A 21,345-nucleotide genomic window follows, 5' to 3' on the forward strand; every position below is an offset into this window, starting at 1 on the left:
AACCCAAAAACAAAAATGCTCAGTAGCTACATGTGGCCTTATATAAATAACACAGGTTTGTGACTGATGGGACAGATTATAGCCATGACCCAGAATGATGATCCTGGTGGTTGGTGGAAGCAGTAACACTTGAACTTATTTTTGTTGAGATTTATTTTACATGTATTAATTTTACTACTCTTTGCATTGCCATCTCCTAGCATAATAATTGTAGTAATATTATGTTGTCTAAACAGACCACCTAAATATTTATATTAATTCTCAAACCAATATATTTTTGATTGTTTACTGAGACAGCTGAAGCTGTCTTTGGATTTAGGATCCTCTTGCATTAGCCTCCTAAGTGCTAAGATTATAAATGGGCACTGCCATGTCCAGCAACAAACCCATAAGCTGGGCTTGTTAGTTTGTTTTTGTTTTGGTATGTGTATGTATGTGTGTCCTGGGGCTTGAATTCAGGGCCTGGACACTGTCCCTGAACTTTTGTGCCCAAAGCTAGTGCTCTACCACTTAAGTCACAGCTCTATTTTTTGCTTTATGTATTTATTTTTGGTGGCTAATTAGAAATAAGAGTCTCATAGACTTTCCTGACTGGGCTGGCTTCAAACCATAATCCTGACTACCTAGAATTACAGGCATAAGCCTCCAGTGTCCAACCAAACCAATAAATTTTAAATATTTGTGTGTATGCTATTATTACCAAACCTATATATTTTATATTACAGGAGTTTATGTCATTAAGGGCAAAAAAATGTATATAGTATTTATGATATAATATACAATTGCTAGTACGCTCATTCTTGAGCTTTTACTTATCTAACCTTGAATTTTATATATATGTGTATGTCTGACAATTTCATGGTTTCACAGACACTGTGTCTGCTGGATTGGCCTGGATACTTACTCTGAGAGAGCATTCATGTTTTCCTCAAATATTTCATACTTAGTAGTCAGTCAGATCTTTTCTCCTTCCTTCCCTCCATCCTTTCCTATTTTAGAGAAGGTCTTGCTATATAGTGTAATCTGGCTTTGAACTCAAAATCATCCTGATTGTAGCTCCCAAGTTCTAGAATTAGACATAGTTCACTGACCATGCTCACTTGACTCCATGTTTCTGGGCTTATGCTGGGACAGAACTAATGGTTGAAGGTCAGGGGATGATAATAGATCCTTCAAAGACATGCCCCTGGTGACCTACTTCCTCTAACTAGGCTCCACCTCCTAACTGTCTACTCAGCCAGGAGTTCACCAAAGGTTTAATCTGTTGATAACGTTAAGAGTTGCCATAATCCAATTACCTATCAATAATAACACTAGCTAGAGATCAAATCTTAGACATATGAGTCTTTTTTAATGCAAACCATAACATCCCCTTTGTATCTGAGAACTGAACAAATGTCATTTATAAAAAAGTATACCATGATTTTAATGTGAGCTACATATTTTAGCTTTTATTTTCACTGTACACACACACACGCACACACACACACACACACACACACTCATGCTCAGCTCTCAGAAGCTGGGACTACTCTTCCTTTCTTGAATTCTCTTGCCTTCATCCAGACTGCTTGCTTGCTCTTCCAGGCAGTGTCTCTGATCAGTATGCCCCAGTTTGCCTAGGGATGCCGTTTCCCTAGCTGCTGTGCTCTGTGTTAAAGTAAAGGATTTAGAGCATAATTGGTGACCACATAAGGACACAGGAGCACATAGTGACACCTAATGTGTCAGTGTCCATAGCTTCTGATCAGAAGTTCTCCAGATAGGCCAAATGGGGTTAGCATGTCAATTTCTCAGCTGTTCACACTGTGGACTTGACAGTCTGACCCTTCATGAATTGCTGAGTGAACCTTGAAGTGTATTTATTCTTTCCCCAAATTGTTTTTGGGCTCTCACTATCAGGCTTAATAAACAGATTTTTTAAGTATCATAAAATGAATTATCTCATAATTTTTAATGTTTTATCCAAACATTCTGAGAGAACTCAAAATTATGTTTTTTGAGTTAATTTGTAATTCACAGAACTAAACTAGAACACTATGTCTCCTGTATTCCTCGGCCTTCTCATCCTATAGAAGCTTCCTGTGTAGAGAAGGAGGGTAAGAAAGTGAGCCTCCAGCAGACAGCAATAACTAGCCGGGGGATCAGAACACAGAACATTAAACACAGCCTCCTGAAGATCAGAGCAACTGAGCTAACGAGAACTCACTACTGCTTTACATGCTTCTATTTTCTTCCCATTAGATTTTTGAAGACTATGAAAAACTGCTGCTGTCTGAAAATTATGTGACTAAGAGACAATCTTTAAAGGTAATACCAAATTCCTTTCGGTCCTTGTAAATTGTTATCTTCTTAGCAAATTGTATCTATTACTGATAAGTAAACACAGACCAATTAATGAATCCTTTTTTGTGTAACCTGAAAAGTATATTTTATATTATGACTGTACTTTGTAGCAAAATAATGTGAAGTGTCATGACTCAGATACTGTTTTTGTGTTTGGGCCAGTCCTGGGGCTTAAACTCAGGGCCTGGGTGCTGTCCCTGAGCCTTTTCATTCAAGGCTAACACTCTACTATTTGAGCCACAGTTCCACTTCTGGCTTTTTTGGTGTTAACTGAAGATAAGAGTCTCACAGATGTTTCTGCCTAGGCTGGATCTGAACGATGGTCCTAAGATTTCAGCCTCCTGAGTAGCTAGTATAATAGGCCCTTGCCTCAGATACTATTTTTTTTTGGGGGGGGGGGTCAGTCGTGGGGCTTGAACTCTGGGCTTGGGCCCTGTCCCTGCACTCTTCAGCTCAAGGCGAGTGCTCCTCTACGTGAGCCACAGCGCCACTTCCAGTTTTCCAGTGGTTTTTATTTGAGATAAGAGTCTCACAGACTTTCCTGCCAGGCTGGCTTTGAACCATAATCCTCAGATCTCAGCCTCCTGAGTAGCTAGGATTACAGGCATGAGCCACTGGCACCCAGCCTCAGATACTATTTTTATTTTTGTTATTATAAAGGCAATGTACAGAGGGGTTATAGTTACATAATTAAAATTTTAAAGTAACAATATATATAGTAAGTGAATTTAATGTTAAAGTAGATTTGGAATTTTTCTGCTAAGAAAGAAGACAAAGCCTAAAGTAACTTGTGCAGAACCATAGTTCTCTCCTAGGGAGTATTTTTTTAGTTGAAAAGAACTACTTGGGTGAAGATGGGAATGACTGTCAGAAAAAGTTCTGTGAGGCTCCTATATAAATCTCTTACAGAAAATAGACTCAAAACAGACCAGGAAGAAAGAAGAGATCCTGTCTCTCCCAATATTCTCTGTAATCTTAGAGATATCTTGGAGAGTTAAAAAAAAAAAAGACAAAATATGATACATAAAAGTAAAACATTGAAATTCCTCTCCAAGGTGTAAGCTTAGTAACTGGTTAAACTCTTCATCTATTTTATTATGAAATGGTGTTTATCTCCCAGAATACAGCCTCATATTTATGCCTGGGTTGTCCTGTACTATTAGCCTCCTGGTTATGCTTCCCATGTAGTTGGAATAACAGGCACGCAGTTGAGATGGGGACTCCCTAATTCCCTAATTTTTGGCCAGGTGGGTCTCCAATTCCTATCCTCCTAATCTCAATCTGACTCTCCTAGGAATCCGGGCATGAAAGGTACTTGGCCTGGCCAAGAATATTTTCTTAATCACATTTTATTACCAGATCTAATTCTCTCAGTACTCTAGTCAGCTAGTATTTACTGTAGATTTCTTTATATGTCTACTCTTGAACATGTAACATGCTTAAATTATATTTACAACAAAGGCTCTAAAATATGAAACAGTATTCCCTAAGAATTAAAAGAACTATGTTTTTAAAAGTCAGCTGGCCCAAGGGTATAGCTCAGTTGTAGAGCACTTACCTAGTATGCAGAAATCCCTGGGTTTAGTCCCCAGCACCATAAAAGAAAGAAACTGAAGAAACACATATGTGAGACTACATAATCAAATACAGAAAACTTTATTTTATTTTATTTTTTTAAAAGGCAGCATTACACTGAAAAAGAATCTGGAAAATAGGGTAAAAGATGATATAAGCTGGGTGGTAGTGGTCCACATCTGTATTCCTAGTATACACACAAAAAGATCTCTTATCTAACTACTTAGGATCCTGAGATCTGGAGGATTAGGATTCAAAGCCATCCCATAATTCCTGTCCTCCTCGGTGAATGTTGAGGTAGCCATGTGTCCTAGGGGAGATGGGGATCTCCTGAGTGGTAGGGCATGGGCCAGAGCTGTAACTCTGCCCTTCAGATCATATTTTGATATTCACAAGAAATTTTTGGAAGATTATATTGACCATTGTAGTCAAGCAATTTGATCTTCTAGCTTGTTAAAAGTACTTGTGTATTATTTACATGTCAGGATGATGACATTCATGACAATCCATTTATTTCTAAATATTGAATACAATTTTTGTTGTTGTAGTTGGTCATGGAATTTGAACTCTGGGCCTGGGTGCTGTCCCTAAGAAGCTCTTCAGCCCAAGGCTAGCACTCTACCACTTGAGGTGGTTAATTAGAGATAAGAGTCTCACAGACTTTCCTGCTGGGGTTGGCTTTGAGCTGTGATCCTCACATCTCAGCTTCCTGAGTAGCTAGGATTACAGGTGTGAGCCACTGGCACCCAGCCCAAATACAATTTTAAGCTAAGGTAATTCTTTGTCTGTGTTCCAGTAAGTACTAGGGCTTGAAATTAGAGCCTCGTTCTCTCAGATTTTTCACTCATGTGACTCCAGTTCTGGCTTTTTGCTGGTCAACTGAAGATAAGAGCCTTGTGGATTGTCTGCTTGGGCTGGCTTCAAACCTGGATCCTCAGATCTCAGACTCCTGAGTAGCTAGGATTATAGGCACCAGCCAGCAGCTCCCAGCTATGCCACATTTTTTAGCATTTACTTTATCTGTGATTTCACATTAACTATGGCCCACTTCCCCATGTGTCTTTGTCCTTGCTGGTCTAGTGTCTCTCGTAACCAGCAGATCACTTTTCAGCCGGTCGATCAGCACAGTTTATTGAGCCAGTCTGTCAGCATGGTTTATTGTCTTTCTGTACAAATATGCCCAAGGTGACCCACCTAGGGAAGTCTTGCAGGTGCTGCTGTCTGTGCCACAACTTGCAGTCAGGAGGCCAAACTGCCCAAGAAACTCACCTCCAGACAGAGGCAGTGGCCTCAGCACCATACCCTCCCACATCTACAGGGCATGCTAAGACCATGCGACATAATGGTGCATCCTGGTTCCACAGCTGCCTACCTACAGAATGGAATTCACTTACAAGAGTAAGTGATGGCACATGCCACAGGAGACAGAGGCTAGAGAATCAAGAGTTCAGGACAGCCTGGGATTCATAGGGATACCCTGTCTCTAAATAAATAATAGTGGTTCTAGGGGGAAGGTGGTAACTGGTCTAGTAAACAAAGGTCCACTGGGTAAAAAAGAGCTCATAAACTTCTTAAATCACTCTTCTTTTTAGTCCAAGTCTGTCAAATATTGGACCAGATCACCTTCCTGCCTTTTCTTATCATTACCAGCTAAACACTTATTACTTGTAAACTAGTTGAAATAGAATCCCACTCGTGGTAAGAACTGTGGACCTTTTATTTATTTGTTTTAGTTTAGGGGTGTGTGGGGGGCAATAGAGAGAGAGATGGTAGGGATCAAACCCAGGACCTCATACATGCTAGCAAGTCCTCTACCACTGAGCTGTATACCCCTATCCTAGAACTATATGTATTTGTTCAATAAATCAAGCTAAATTCTACAAACAAATACTCCTAGTCATTATTCCTATGAGGCATTATCTCTGGAAGAGATTGAATATTCTCAATAAACATGGGCTTGGGGTATGAATAAGACTGGGTTCTACCAACAGCATGTATATGTGTTTAGAAACAATAGCCTGTCAACCTAAAGCATATACAATTGGTATATGTCATGGCTCAAGTGTTAGAGCACTTGCCTAGCAAGCTCAAGGCTTAGAATTCAAGCCCCAGTAGTGCAAAATAAAACAAAACAAAGCAGGAGAAAAGCCAGGATCCAGTGGTTTAATCTTGTAATTCTAGATAGCCCAGAGGTGAGGTTAAGATCTGAAGATCAAGGTTCAAAGCTAACTTGGGCAGATGAATACCCAATGATGAATACTCTTATCTCCAATTAACCAACAATAGATAGAAATAGAGGTGTGACTCAAGTGGTAGAGTGCCCTCCTTGAATGAGAAAGCTAAGCAAGAGCACAAGACCCTGTGTTCAAGCCTCAGTACCAGCACACACACATTTCCCTAGTCCCCATTTCCCCCCCCCAAAAAAAAACAAACTCATACAAATGTGAGGAGTAGCAAATTATAGCAAGATGCACTCCATCACTGCTATCTGCTCAGTTCTACCATCCAGCCTCTTTCCCTTTCCTGTGGTTTCCCAGCTCCAAACTGGAGCAGACACACCTGGTACAGAAATTTCTTGTATCCCTCCCTTTCCAAACTGTTTACTTTTTACAAATGCCTTTCTAGTTTTGAGGCATCTTTCCTCTTCTTTAGCCATTCAGAACTATGACACTGGTTACTTTTCCTGTCCTTAATCCTTAACAGTTAGATGTCTCACACCACATATATTTGATTTATAATGTGGTAAAAACCAAGGACTAGCTAAATAGTAAAAACAACAACAAAAACAGATAAAGCGGGCTGAGAAGGTGGCTCAGTGGTGGAGAGCTTGCCTTGCATGCCTGAGGCCCTGGGTTCAATTCCCCAGCACCACATAAGCAAAAAGAAAAAGCTGGAAGTGGCACTGTGGCTCAAGTGGTAGAGCGCTAGCCTTGAGCTGAAGAGCTGACGGAGAGCGCCCAGGCCCAGAGTTCAGGCCCCACGACTGGACCCCCCCCCCAAAAAAAAAACAGATAAAGCATAGGTAAAACATGTAGAAACTGATAAAGATGGTTACTTCAGGAAGAGCTGCCTTTTTTTGAATGCCGGATTGATTATAGTCAGTGATGTTGTTCACATGAACTGATGCCACCCTGATCAAGAGAATAAAAAGGTAAGAACACTGTAAAATGCGTTTATACATGAACATCAGGTTCTTTTCTCTGATAGACAAATGTTCTGGGGAGTTCTGCTGATGCAATTTTGATTTTTCCTTTTGGGAATTAGATCTGTATAACAGCATATTCTAATCTGATGTAACCATATTTGCATGTGAAGATTCTATAAGATTTTGTATATAGACATTTCATAATTGTAGAAAATGGGAGGAGTTAGGTTATTATAGTTATCAACTTTGTAAGTAATAAACTGGCTAGAGTTCTACTTTATTTTCTGATCCCTAAGTATTTGCCACCTGCTACTTACATTAATCATATTCTAAGTTTTCTTAGTCTTGGTATTGGGGTGCTTTGGTACCTGGTATCAATAAAAAGTAATTAACATGTGACAGAGTTTAGGAACATCTTGTCTTCTCAGAGGTTCTAGCATTTAATTAATAGCAAGAAACATTATAATTTCAAAGAAGCTTGGTGGAATATTTTATTTCATTGTTGGTATTAGTATAACTGGAAGTTCCATATGTTGGGTCCAGCCACTCATCCCAGTATGCCAAATAAACACCCAAACAAGGCAAGTGCCAATGGCTCTTGCCAATAATGCCAGGAGATCTGAGGATTGCAGTTCAAAGTCAGCTCAGGCATAAAATGTCCAGGAGACTCTAATTAACTACTAGAAATGGAGCTGTGGCTCAAGGTAGGACCCTAGTTGAGTGTATCTACTATTGTATCTTCTATGTTTCAGTCATCTGATTGCTGTAGCTTTAGGAACTACTTATAGCAATGCATTCAGCCACACTATTAGAGGGTCTTCAGACATTATTAAACCTTGTGGGGTGTTTTTGTGGTGAGTTTATTTCCAGTCCCAGGGTTTGACCTCAGGGCCAGGGCGCTGTCCCTGAGTTTTCCTGCTCAAGGCTGGCACTCTACCAGTTGAGCCATAGCTCTGCTTCTGGTTTTTTAGTGGTTAACTGAAGATACAATCTCATGGGCATTCCTGCCCAGGCTGGTCAGATCGCAGCCTCCTGTTTACTCAGGAGGGTTATAGGTATGAGCACCAGCACTGGTTTTAGAATAATGTTGCATTTTTGAAACTGTTCATCCATCACTATAAAATGTTTTGCTTAACTTTTTTATCTTGGCAGAACCTGGGGTGGTTGTTTTATTTTCTGTGTGTTATATGTGTGCGTGTGTGTGTATGTATGTGCTCACGTGTGCGCGTGCATCTCCCAGTACTGGGGGTTGAACTCAGGGCCTTGGCTTAGGTGCTATTCCTTAGCTTTTTTGCTCTACTACTTGCCACAGCTCCACTTGCAGGGTTTTTTTTGTTTTTTGTTTTTTTGTAGTTAGTTGGAGATAAGAGTTTCACAGACTTTCCTGCTCTGGCTGGCTTCTTTTTGGTTGGTCATGGGGCTTGACCTCTGGGCCTGGGTGCTGTCCTGAGCTCTTCAACCCAAGGCTAGCTCTCTACAACTTAAGCCACAGTGTCACTTCCAGTTTTCTAATGGTTTATCAGAGATAAGAGTCTCACAGACTTTCCTGCTGGACTGGCTTTGAACCATGATCCTCAGATCTCAGACTCGTGAGTAAGTAATGTTAAAGGCATGAGCCACTGGTACTCAGCCTCAGTACTGATGTTTAAACTTTGGGTTTCACAGTTGATAGTTACTACTGCCACTTGAACTACTACCCCTAGCCCTAGCTTCCCCCCTCCCCCCCCAATTTATTTATTTATTTATTTAACAAAAACTTCCTATACACTAGGCTTATAATCCTACCTACTTGAGGGGCAAAGATTGGAGGATCATGGTTCAAGGCCAGACTGGGCATGAAAGTTCTTAAGAGTCCATATATATCAACTACTGACTGAGCATGGTGGTACATGCCTGTTACCACAGTTACTGGGGAAGCATAAGCAGGAGGATCGCAGCCTAGGCTTAGTTTGTGCATAGGCATAAACTAAGATTGAACTTTGAAAATAATTGATGCAAAAGGAGCTGTAGGTTTAGCTCAGGTAATAGAGCATCTGTTTACCAAATATGAGGACCTAATTAACACCCAAAGAAAGAAGGAAAAGGAAAGGAAAGGAGAAGAAAGATTTCCTACACTTAAATATGGATATGGTCAGGCACAGTGGTACATACCCATATTCCCAACACTTAGGAGGCAAAGGCAGGATGATTTTAGTTTAAGGCCAGCCTGAGCTAAGTCTCAGAAACAAACAAAAAGGGCTGGGAAGGTAGCTCAGTGGTAGAGCACTTGCCTTGCATTCATGAGGCCCTGGGTTCGATTCCTCAGCACCACATAAGCAAAAAGGAAAAAAGCTGGAAGTGGTGCTGTGGCTCAAGTGGTAGAGCGCTAGCCTTGAGCTGAAGAACTGAGGGACAGCGCCAGGCCCAGAGTTCCGGCCCCATGACTGGACTCAAAAAAAAAACAACAACAACAAACAAACAAAAATCTTGATTATAGATTCAGGTCAGTGATTTCTCCCCGTCCCTTTGTTAGATCAGCTTTTATACTTAGTCAAGGAAGCCATGGGTAATTGTAGAGTCAGTATTGTTATCCCCATCCTGCCTGAATGCCTATGGAGTAACATATTGTTGTGAAGCAAGATAATTCAAAGAAGAGATAAAAAAGGTTATTTCTAGTTATCTCTTCAGCAGCAATGACTGGCTAAACACCTGCATTAAACTTAAAGCTTAAACTAATAAGAACTACAGTTTTTATACCTGTTCTTTTTGTTTCTGTCATTTGGCTTTTTTTCCATTGAAATTAGGTGTTTCACTGTACTGCCCAGACTGGCCTGGGCTCTTGGGCTCTTGTGATCCTCTCGCCTCAATCTGTCGAATAGCTAGGGCCATAGTCATATACTCTACCCTGGCTTACACCTGTTCTTTAAATAGATACTTGAGGACTCTCCCTAAGCTTTTTTTTCTTCATGATACCATTGTTACATTTCTTTGTTATGGTTGAGTGAGAAAAGAGTGAGGTATATTGAATAATAAAAGTGATTATAAGATAATGGCTCTGACCTTGAGCTTTCTTGTAGCTGCTAGGTGAACTGATCCTAGATCGTCACAACTTTGCCATTATGACCAAATACATCAGCAAGCCAGAGAACCTGAAACTCATGATGAACCTCCTTCGTGACAAAAGCCCCAACATCCAGTTTGAAGCTTTTCACGTCTTTAAGGTAAAGTATAAGGCATTTTCTTCCCCCAACTTCAAATGATAAGCTTTCCCTACTTTGTACATTCCTTTAGGCATGAGTGGAGAATAAATAGGTGATCTTTGTGATATGGATGACTTGGATGAAATTCTAGAACTATTTCACATCTCCAAAAATTTTTTCTTTTAAATATTTATTTACTGATTGTTATCTTGCACTGGTTTAATTGCATAAATTCACTAATTCACATCTCTAAAATTTTCTCTTTTTAGATATTTATTTACTGATTGTATTCTTGTACTAGTTTAATTGCATAAATTCACTACTTAAGTGCTGCTATTAGGTTAATTTGCCTCTTACCATTACATATGTATTATAAATTCAGAGAAATTTCCTATGCAGTGACCTGATCTCAAGGAGCCTACGAAAATTAAGTGATGGCTTTCAAATTGAAAATCACTGAAAGAAATGAGGCTTGTGTCTGCTGTTAAAGGTCTTCAGTACTCACCACACCAGCTAGATGGAAACACCAGTAAAGCTGACCTTTGTGTCTTATACTGAGCTCAGGGCTTCTTTTGCTTCTAAGAAAAAAACTTCAGCATTTCCCTCTGAGAGAAATAAGTCACCATCTTCCCAAAGTTGCTGAAACTACCAGAGATTAAGGTAGAGTCTAGGTCCTGACTGCAGGCTTAGAACTGCTTAAGACTGGTACTCAACCACTTGAGCCACACCTTCATTTCTAGCTTTTTGCTGGTTAATTGGGAATGAGTCTCACACACCTCTGCTCAGGCTGGCTTTGAACTGCCTTCCTCAGAATCCAGCCTCCTGAGTAGCTAGGATTTACAGGTATGAGCCATCAGCACCTACCCTTCAACACTTTTTTTTTTTTTTGTAAGTGGGGCTTGAACACAAAGCCTGGATGCTGTCTCTGAGCTCTTTTGCTCAAGGCTAGCACTCTGCCACTTTGAGCCACGGCACCACTTCTGGTTTTCTGGTAGTTAACTGGAGATAGAGAGTCTCATAGACTTTCTTGCTTGGGCTCGCTTTGAACCATAATCCTCAGATCTCAGCCTCCTGAGTAGCTAGGATTACAGGAATGAGCCACCAGTGCCCAACCTCAACACCTTTCTAATGAAGGGACTGTAGAAGGAAGGCTGTGGGCCATGTCATTTAATCTCCACAGAAGTGACCCCTGTCATTTGAGATAAGAGCAAGCTTCATATAATACTGTGCAAAACTACAGTGTTATGAAGGATTCAGTGGGTGGTTAAGATAGAAATAACCTGCTTCCATATTCAGATCAGAATTCGGATCCCCTAGTCACTGGACAGCACAGGAACATTTAAAAATAGTGGATCACTTGTTTCTTTGAATGTGTGTGTAAATTGGTCCTACCCTGTACCCTAACAGTGTTCCTTCCACTGAAGCATGACAACTCAGTTGTCTACATTCCAAAAATAATATTTTGCAATTTTAAAAAAGTAACAGCTGAGCCCTAGAATTTTTCACAGTTCTTTATTAATAGTTTTTCTCCCAAAGTACCTCCTATAAAGGTGCTGAAAATGTGGTACATAGTACAAAGACAGTACTGTGTTTGCTGTGTTATTAGTAGCTCGTTTTCATTAGCTTGCCATTAAGGTGAGGAATTCCAGTAAGATGCCATGTCATGTGCTCTGTAGCACCACCAGCAGGGTAGGGTATGATGTGAAAGGCCTCCATAGAAATCAGGAGACCTATACTGTCTTGCTTCAGTTGCTCAGAGAGTATCTGTCTAGAGCTATTTCCTCACTTGTAGAAACAGCAGTAAAATCTAAGTCTAGTTTTAAATACTGGTGATGAGACCTGTGTCACTGTCATCTGAATTGCCCAGAGATGACTTAGACCAGCTATTAGCTGATGTTCCCCCATTCTTTGCCCTAATACCCTCTGTAAGTAGCCAAGGATCATGTGTCTTTTTCCCATCAAGCACTGTAGGGGGTAGCCAATAGAATGAGGCTCACACTCAGAGCTACTAGACCCCAGGCATAGCCAATGCCAGGAATGGATCTGAGTATACAGCTCCATTTTCTCAGATCTCAGCCATTGCCACAAAAGCCTTTAGCGTGGAAGCAAGAATCCCTGTCCAGTTTCTTTGAAATACGAAAGTCAGCCTAAAAATTCAGCTAAAAAAAATATGTGGTGCAGGACCAGTCCTAAACCACTGCAGTGGTTTGTGCTTATAATCCCAGCTACTTGCAAGCATTATCTTTTTTAGTCCTCTCAAAACTCAATGAAGTTTTGGCAATGAAGAAGATGAAATACTAGTACATGTTGCAGCATGGCTAAGCTTTGAAGACATGCTGCAAGGCCAAAGACTGTCACACACAGGATTTCATCAGCATGAAATTTCTAGACTAGGCAAAATTCTGGGGGTAGAAAATAGATTAATAGTTGCCAGTGTTGGGGAATGAGTTGGGGCCTTTCTCTCATCATGCTTGAGGACTCCCTAAATCACATTTCTGAAGCATGTTATATAAACTTAGGGATGCAGGCAATTTAGAAAGGACTCATACACAGTTCTAGTAGTTAATCTTGTTTGGGGCTTTGCAAAGACTTTTCTGAGTAACTGAAGACAGCACAGCACCAAGAAACTGTTCTGGACCTAATAGTCCAGAAATCTAGTTCCCACAGCTGAGTGGAAGTGTGTCCCATGGTCCATAGCAAGCTCTGGCTGATTTCCAGCAGCCCACTACTCACAGGCAAGCACCCTGCACCTGGGCATAGCTGGCTTTAGTGAGCAGCTGTCTTTACCTTCAGAGTTCAAGAGTTCAGAAGAATAGAATATTTCAGAACTTGAGAGCAAACAGCATTGTCTGATGTGGATACTCCAGGGTATAGGCTTAAGTAGAGTTAATCTAATGAGGCTAGTCTAAAACTCCACAGAGGCCTGTTTCCACTAGGAAACAGGCAGGCCTAGTTTGTCCAATTTCGCTCCATTTTTTCTTTTTTAGAAGTATTGTTGTGAGTTATTTATGTAGTTACCACAAAATGCCAGGCAATTTTTAGACAGAACTTCACGGCAACTCCCTTGTAAACAAATGCTAACCAGAAGAGGCTGCTTGGCCCTGTGTATGATTTCCTAACGTACTAATAGGTATTATGTAAATACCAGGCATTTGGGATAGCAGTGTAAACAAGCCTGAATACTCTTTTCTTAGTAAGTAATAATTTTAGTTTATTGCAATAAAAGTTATATAAGAAAATTCACTATATTATTAATTGCACATCTTGAATTGCACAATTCAGTAACATTTAGTATACTTAGAATAGCATGTAACCATCTCTACTATGTAGTGCCAGAATATTTATCACCCCAAAAGGAACTTCTGTACTCATTAGGCAATCCCTCTCCATTTTCCCTTAGCCCCACCAGCCCCTGGCAGCCAGAATCTGCTTCCTGTGTCTATGGATCTACCTGTTTAGGATAACTTTGTATAACACAACCAACCCCACCATAATCAGTATATCATCCCTTTTAATGGCTATATAATATTCTCTAATAGAAATCTAGTCATCACTTGAATATTTAGGGTACAGAATAATTAGAGTACAGAGTTTTTATTAGAACAAATAGTTTCATTTTTTTAGAAAGAGAATTGTCCAAATGTTTTACAGTCCAATGTTTAACTTCTAAGGAAATGCTAGACCTTTTCACCAGGAGGTACACTATTGTACACTCACATCATCAAAGTAGAGATTCAAATTTTTTCTCATCCTCACACTTGTTGTTCTCAGGTTGTTTTTTAAAAGTGTAACAATCCGAGTGTAGTTCTTTTTTGTTTGTTTTTTGTTTTCAGTCCTTGAACTCAGGGCCTGGGCACTGTCCCTGAGCTTCTTTTGCTCAAGGCTAGCACTCTACCACTTGAGCCACACCACCAATTCTGGCTTTTTCTGTGTATGTGGTACTGAGGAATTGAATCCAGGGCTTCATGCATGCTAGGCAAGCACTCTACCACTAAGCCATATTCTCACCCCTTCAGTGTCATTTTCATTTACATTTCCCTTATGACTAATGATCTGAGCATTAGTCCATGCTCACTGGCTATTTGTGTATCTTCTTTGGAGAATTTTTATCCAAGTCCTCTGCCCCTTGGATAGGTGATTGGTCTTTCTGTTGTTGAGTTGTCAGAGTTATAGATAAAAGACACTGATCACATGTGTAATTGGCAAATATTTTCTCTCATTCTCTGGATTTTTCTTATTATTCTAGTATCCTTTGATACACACAAGTTTTAAATAGTGAAGTTGAATTTATTATGCTTGTGCTTTTGATGTTTTATCTAAGGAGTCATTACAAAGTCCAAGTTTATGAATAGTAATATTTTTCTCTAAAAGTTTATTAGCTGTTATATTTATGCCTCTGAGGCATAATAATATAGTCTGTAGACTATATTATGCCTATGAGGCATAAATATAAGGTAAAGTCCCAGCTTCATTTTTTTCCCCTCTTTCCCACTTTTTTTAAACTGGTTCTTTTGTGTTATTGTTTGGTTATTTTGTTTTCTTTTGTTTTTGTGTTTTCTTTTTTGGTACTGTGGACCAAACCCAGGATGTTGTACTTTCTAGGCAAGCACTTTGCCACTGAGTTACATTCCAACCCTCCCACTTTTTTTTATTAGCATCAACTAGTTATGCAAGGGGGGTTCATTTTGATGTCCTTATATATAGTATACCTTGATCAGACTCACCCCCTTCATTATTCTCCCTCAAACTCCTTTCCCCCAACTTTTTTTTGCATGTGGATTTCCAAGTGTCCAGTGTTTATGCTTTTATCATAAAAGGATGTTGAATTTTGCCAAGGAAACTCTGAATTGAGATGAAAGTGTAGTTTTTATTCAATTAATAGACTATATTAGTTTCCTGGGTGGCCATAACAGAGTACCACAGACTCAGTGGCTTAACTCAACAGAAATTTATTCTCTCACAGTTCAGAGGCCAGAAGACCAAGGCTAAGGTGTTAGCAGGGCTGGTTTATTTAGGAGGCTGAGAAAGAATCTTTCCTTGCTCTTTCTTAGCTTCTGAAGGTTGACAACAATCTTTGACATTCCTTGGCTTGTAGATAAATCACTCAGTTCTCCACCTCCATCTTCATGTGATTTTTCTCCTCTTTACAGCCCTATATGTCCCTATGCACAAAGTTTTCGATCATGTGTGTGTACCAGTGGTTGGATTGGGGCTCCCTAAGTCAGTATGACCTCAGCTTGACTACATCTATAAAGCTACTATTTGCCTAGGAGGTACTGAAAGGGTTAGGATTTAAACATTTATTTTAAGGAATATGACACTAGTACTTGTAGTGTTACACTGATTTTCTTATGTGGCCACCTTTATATTTCTGAAGTAAACCCCACCTGGTCATGGTATATAATCTAACATGCAACTGGCTTAGTTTACTAGTATTTTACTGAGAATTGTGCTGAGGATTTTAGTATGGCAGGACTAAAATAGAGAGAAATGAAAAAGAAAAGAGAAACATTTCCTGCTTCCCATTCAGGAAGAGGGGGTAAATAGATGCTGGGTTTTGCATTTTTACTCATGAAGGATATCACACTGTAGTTTTCTCTTGTCGGACTTCACTATCAGGGTACAACTTGCCTCCCAGAGAATAAGCTAGGCAATGTTCCTTCTTTGAGGATGAATTCGAGAACATTAGTGTTAATGTTTCTTTAAGTGTTCAATAGAAATTTACTGATGAAAGTCATCTTGGTCCTGGGTTTTCTCAGTTAGGAGTTTTTGATTACCAATTTGATCACTTCTCATAGGTCTATTCAGATTTTCTATTTCTTCTTGAAAAGTTTGGCCATTCCAACAGGTTATCTAATATGATGGCTTACAGTTGTTCATTGTGTTCTCTCATAATCCTTTTTTGTTTCTGTGAGATTCTTCAGTTCTGCTTTTAGTAATAGGAATCTTCTTTCATTTTTTTCTAAATCAATCTAGCTTGAGGCTTGTTGAACTGATGATGTGGCTCAAAGGGTAAAGCACCCAGCTTAGAAAGGAGAAGCCCCAAGTTCAAGCCTCAGTACTCTAAAAAAGTAAAAGAAAAAAGATTTGTCAATTTGTTAATATTTTTTAAAAAGATCAACTCTTAGTTTCATTTCACTCATTCCATAGTTTTTATCTCCTCTAATTTGTTTATCTCTGCTCTAATCTTTCTGTTCCCTTCTCTCTGTGTTTTTATCTCATTTTCCTTTCTTTTTTCCCCCATTCCATTGAGTTGTAAAGCTAGCTTTTAGATCTGTGCATTTACAGCTTTAAGCTTTCCCTCCTGTCTTTGTACATCTCTTCAGTTCTATGTTATTATTTTTATTTTCATCTGTCTCCAAGTACTTTCTAATTTCCCTTGTGACTCATTTGTCCCAAAGGTTGTTTAAGAGGACTCAGCCTGTTTAGATGCTTTATAGTTCAAAAGATGAGAAGTCAGTTCCTTTTTGTCCTTTCATAGTTCTAGACCTGCTAGTCAGAAATCTTCGAGATTCCTTTCTTTCCCTGCCCGACTTGGCCTGGCTTCAGGTTGGGTTTAGCCTAAGTAAGCAGCAAGGACTGCCGGAGATTATTCCATTGTGAGTCATTAAAAACCACAGAGACACACAGCCTTCCTAGGGAGTACTCAGTACTCCTCAGCATTTACTGAGTGAAAGCCCCAAGGCTTTGAGGAGAAAAACAGAAACAACACGAATTAATAGACAGTATTCATATCAGAAAGAAACTGGCTAGAAGTACATTAATTAAACAAATTGAGCATGAGAGATTTGGAGGGGTTTATTCCCAATTCACTAGCTCATTTGGCAGATGCCATGGTTTGTGTGTGTCATCCTGGGGCATGGACTCGGAGTCTCAAGCTCTTGCTTGGTATTTGTGCTCAAGACTGGCACTCTACCACTTGAGCCATACCTCCATTTTAGGCTTTTTGCTGATTACTTGGAGATAGGACTCTCAGAGATTTTTATGCCCTAGCAAGCGATCCTCAGATCTCAGCCTCCTGGGTAGCTAGGATGAGAGGTGTGAGTCACAGAGCCGGTGCCCAGCAGACGACATGTTTTCTCAGAGTGCATAAATGCAAACAAGCATCCTGGGGGTGGTCCCATTTCAGGCCTCATTAGCTCTGGGAGCCAAGCTAGGTCACCCAACTCCTACTCACGAGCCCTGTGTCTGGCACAACAATAATACACATATGAGAATGCATGTAGTGTTCTCATGAAGCCTCCTCATAGTTAGCTGGTAGGTTTTTTGTTTGTTTTTTGCCTTGAACTATTGGCTTGAACTCAGGGCCTGGGCAGTATCCCTGAGCTTCTTTTGCTCAAGGCTAGCACTCTACCACATGAGCCACAGAGCACTTCCAGCTTTTTTTCTGCTTATGTGGTTCTGAGGAATCAAACCCAGGCCTTCATGAATGCTATATTCCTAGCCTCCTAGCTGGTTGCATCTTAACCCCATTTTTCAGATGAAGAAACTGCGGTACAGAGAGAAGAGGTGTTATAGGGTTATATAGCTAATAAGCAATCATGCTGAGGTTTGGACCCATGAAGTATGCCCCAGATTCCATACTTCAACCATAATGCCATTCAGTCAAGTCTCTTGAATTCATTATGCTATGGTTTCCTCTGTGTGTGCACATACATGCACACACACACACACAGTACTAGGGCTTGAACTCAGAACCTTTAGCTTTTTTTGCTCAAGGCTGGTGCTCTACCACTTGAGCCACAGCTCCACTTCTGGCTTTCTGATGGGCAGGAATCTCACAGACTTTCCTGCCTGGGCTGGCTTCAGATCTTGATCCTCAGATCTAAGCTTACTGAGTAGGTATGATTACAGGCACAAACCTCTGGTGCCCGGCAATTTCCCTATTTATTTACAAGGGCAATTGTTACTATACCTCAGGGCTGATGAAAGTGATTTCCTAAGATCAGTGAGTGAGACCTATGAATAGGCAGCACAAGGCCATGTACACAGTTGATGAGGACTGTGTGGTGGAGTTGTGACTAGATCAAGATCAGTTGCTTCACCTCAGTGCCACACATCTGCATACATCAGTGGCAATGGCCTTAGGAGACTGTGGGATGTGATGCTGAGACATTGTATCCTCCAGCACATGCTCAGCCAGTGAGATAGAGGTCCTCTTGTCTCTGAATAGTGAAGCTTAAGCACAGAAGTTGACAGGATTTACCACTAATAAGCTGGAGAGGTACAGTCCGGAAGCAGGTAAGCCCCATGTGTTTTAAACTAGAGCTTGAGAACCTAGGCTGCAGTTTCTAAGCACCCACACTCCCTGCAGCTGTGTTCCCAAGGCCCCTGTCTATGCCCATCTTGGGACTTCCATTGGTGCAATTTCATGGTCCTGGAATACTTTCTATTTTGTCACATGTAAAAATGTTCTCCATGGCTGGGCATCTAGTGGCTCACGCCTGTAATCCTAGCTACTCAGGAGGCTGAGATCTGAGTATCATGGTTCAAAGCCAGGCAGGGGAGGAAAGTCTCTTAAGAAGTCTCTAGTCCCCAATTAACCACCAGAAAACCGGAAGCAGCGCTGTGGCTCAAAGTGGTAGAATGCTAGCCTTGAGCAAAAAACGCTCAGGGACAGCACCCAGGCCCCGAGTTAGTTCAAGACAACAACAAAAGGCTCTCCATAACTCATAGACTCTCTCTTGCACACACCACCTACCTTATGAGCTCTCCTTTTCCAAACCTGCAAGCTTATACCCTGGCCAGCACCTGGGAGCCTTATACCTCCATCATTGATACTTTATCCTTATGGAGTATTCTTCACACATACTGGGGTGGAAGAACCCTGAGGACTCAACCTCACAGGCCCTACCACCCCATAGACCATCCCCATCACAATGGGTTCTCCATAGACTGTGAATTGCTGTCTGGAAGAGGAGCTAGGGCACTAGGAGCCAAGGTACCTTTGATGTTTACATTGGTAATGTGTCCATCACAAACTAGTGCATCAATCCACCCTACAGTTTGAGTTCTTATGTCCTATTATAGTTCTTACTGTCTTTTATAGTGTAGCAAGGTTATTTTGTTTGCAGTGTTGGAAATTGAACCCAGCACCTCACACATGTTAGTCAAGTACTCTGCTGCTGACCCTACATCCCTGGACCTTAGCTTATTAGTCTTAAGATTGTGGTTTCAACCACAAGTAAACATACAATCTTTATGACACATTATTACTGAGTAGGGCTCGGGTGAGCTGACTAGTTGTCATTATTATAGTCCATTAATCTAAGAAAACAGAAAATAGAACTATTTGTGGAGAGAGGGAAGGTAAGAGGGAGACCATTCACTTGAGAATATCACCCATTCAAAACAATAAATTATGGAAAGATAGGCAATAATGCTATATGCTGTTCATGTCTACATGCATATTAAGTAGGGCAAGAAAGGTAGAAAGCAAAAGTTTAATTTCATTTATGATGCTTTATTTCATTAAGAAGAGAGGCAGACAGCAAAATCTGTTCCCAGTTTCTGTGGTGGATATATTGGTATCTGTTATTTTCTGTGTAAAAGATTTTATAGTTAAAAACAATTATTTAAAATGAAAACAAAGTAAAAGGTCAATAGGTTCACAGATGACTCTGCTATGCTCCTGGCACACTATCAAGGAGGTGTGTAGGTGAGGTGGTAGACTGTCAGGGCTTTCTGTGCATGTGTAACCCGAGTATGCATGGAATGTGAGTGGTCCCTGTGTGAGGTCCTACGCTAGGAGTTTTTTTCCTCTTGTTGCAGGTGTTTGTGGCCAGTCCTCACAAAACACAGCCAATTGTGGAGATTCTGCTGAAAAATCAACCCAAACTCATTGAGTTTCTAAGCAGCTTCCAAAAAGAAAGGACAGACGATGAGCAGTTCACAGACGAGAAGAACTACTTGATTAAACAGATTCGCGACTTGAAGAAAGCAGCCCCATGAAGCCCCACCACTGCCTGCCACAGCCATTTGTCTCCCTCACTCTGTTTGTATATCATTTTAGAAAGTCATTGTTCTTGGGAAGGCTTGGGAGGTGCCTGGTTTTTCTCAATTAATTGTTTGGGGTAGATGGGATATAAACATTTGAATGAAGAAAATTAATCTAGAATAATATATTCATTTTAATCAAATGATTATGTGAAATCAGAGCTATTAGGCATTTGACAAAAGCAACTTTGAAGTCATAGAGCTGAACCCTGGGCCACTAGGCGCTACCAAAGGGTAGTGGTGGCACTCTGCGGCTTGAGGACTAGGGTACAGAGCGAAGAGGTGAGGAACGTCTACGCCCATCTGCACTTCCACAGATAGATTTCTTAAGGCACTGACTATCCTGTGTATCCTTTTGCTCCCTACCCGATACCTTCTGACTATAATTAGTCATTCCTAATTTCCTGAATTCACTTCCTAGCTCACTTTCTACTCACCATCCCACATTCCATCCCACCCAGACAGGCCCATGGTCTCTACACTGCAGTGGAGTCAATGGGAACAACTGAGGAGGACAAGAATGGGTTATCATGGCCACAGGGCCATAGAAGAACATGAGGTATAACCTGCTCATGAGAGAACCAGGCAGGTGGTTTAACAGAGTCATTGTGTTTGACATCAACTTCCAGATAATTGTAATAATCTCTCATAATTGTGTAGGGATCGTGTGTTTTAGGAGTAGGAATCATTGCATTGTGTGGCAGCAGGCCCAGACAGGCCGAGGCAGATACAGTAGGGGATTTCTACCAATATGGTGACACGGACCTGGAAGGGATAATGACTTGTACATGAAAAAGTTCTCAACAAGCTGTCATTCTATAGCTGCTCATCAAAATCTTCAGTAAAAAGTTGCTAAAAATCTAAAAATAAAATAAAATTGGTCCATTCTGAATATACTCTTGCATACTAGGATAATTAAGGAAATAATTTGTGTTGCTTTAAACTACATGAGAGAACCAAAAATCAAATTTTAAAAGGTCATGGCTTGTTTTCAGACAGGAAATACACATAAAATGAAATTTTAAATCTTTTTATAAGACCTTAAAGATATGGTTCCAAGTCTGTTTTTTACTTTTTTTTTTTTAGTAATTATCTATAAATCAT

The 21,345-nt window shown here is 40.4% G+C and overlaps 1 protein-coding gene across 6 annotated transcripts in view; it reads left to right on the forward strand.

The window, feature by feature from the left end:
- The window catches only part of Cab39l (calcium binding protein 39-like), a 104,979-nt gene extending 84,544 nt beyond the window's left edge, over positions 1-20,435 (forward strand). For all 6 annotated transcript variants that reach the window (XM_013034860.1, XM_013034859.1, XM_013034857.1 and 3 more), the window contains 3 exons: positions 2,245-2,310; positions 10,123-10,266; positions 20,017-20,435. In XM_013034860.1, the coding sequence (XP_012890314.1) occupies positions 2,245-2,310; positions 10,123-10,266; positions 20,017-20,196 (390 nt within the window). In that variant the 3' untranslated portion in view covers positions 20,197-20,435. The remainder of the gene's footprint in view (positions 1-2,244; positions 2,311-10,122; positions 10,267-20,016) is intronic.
- The last annotated feature ends 910 nt before the right edge of the window (positions 20,436-21,345 follow it).

This window comes from Dipodomys ordii, unplaced genomic scaffold, assembly GCF_000151885.1.
Source record: "Dipodomys ordii isolate 6190 unplaced genomic scaffold, Dord_2.0 Scaffold197, whole genome shotgun sequence".
Taxonomy (NCBI): domain Eukaryota; kingdom Metazoa; phylum Chordata; class Mammalia; order Rodentia; family Heteromyidae; genus Dipodomys; species Dipodomys ordii.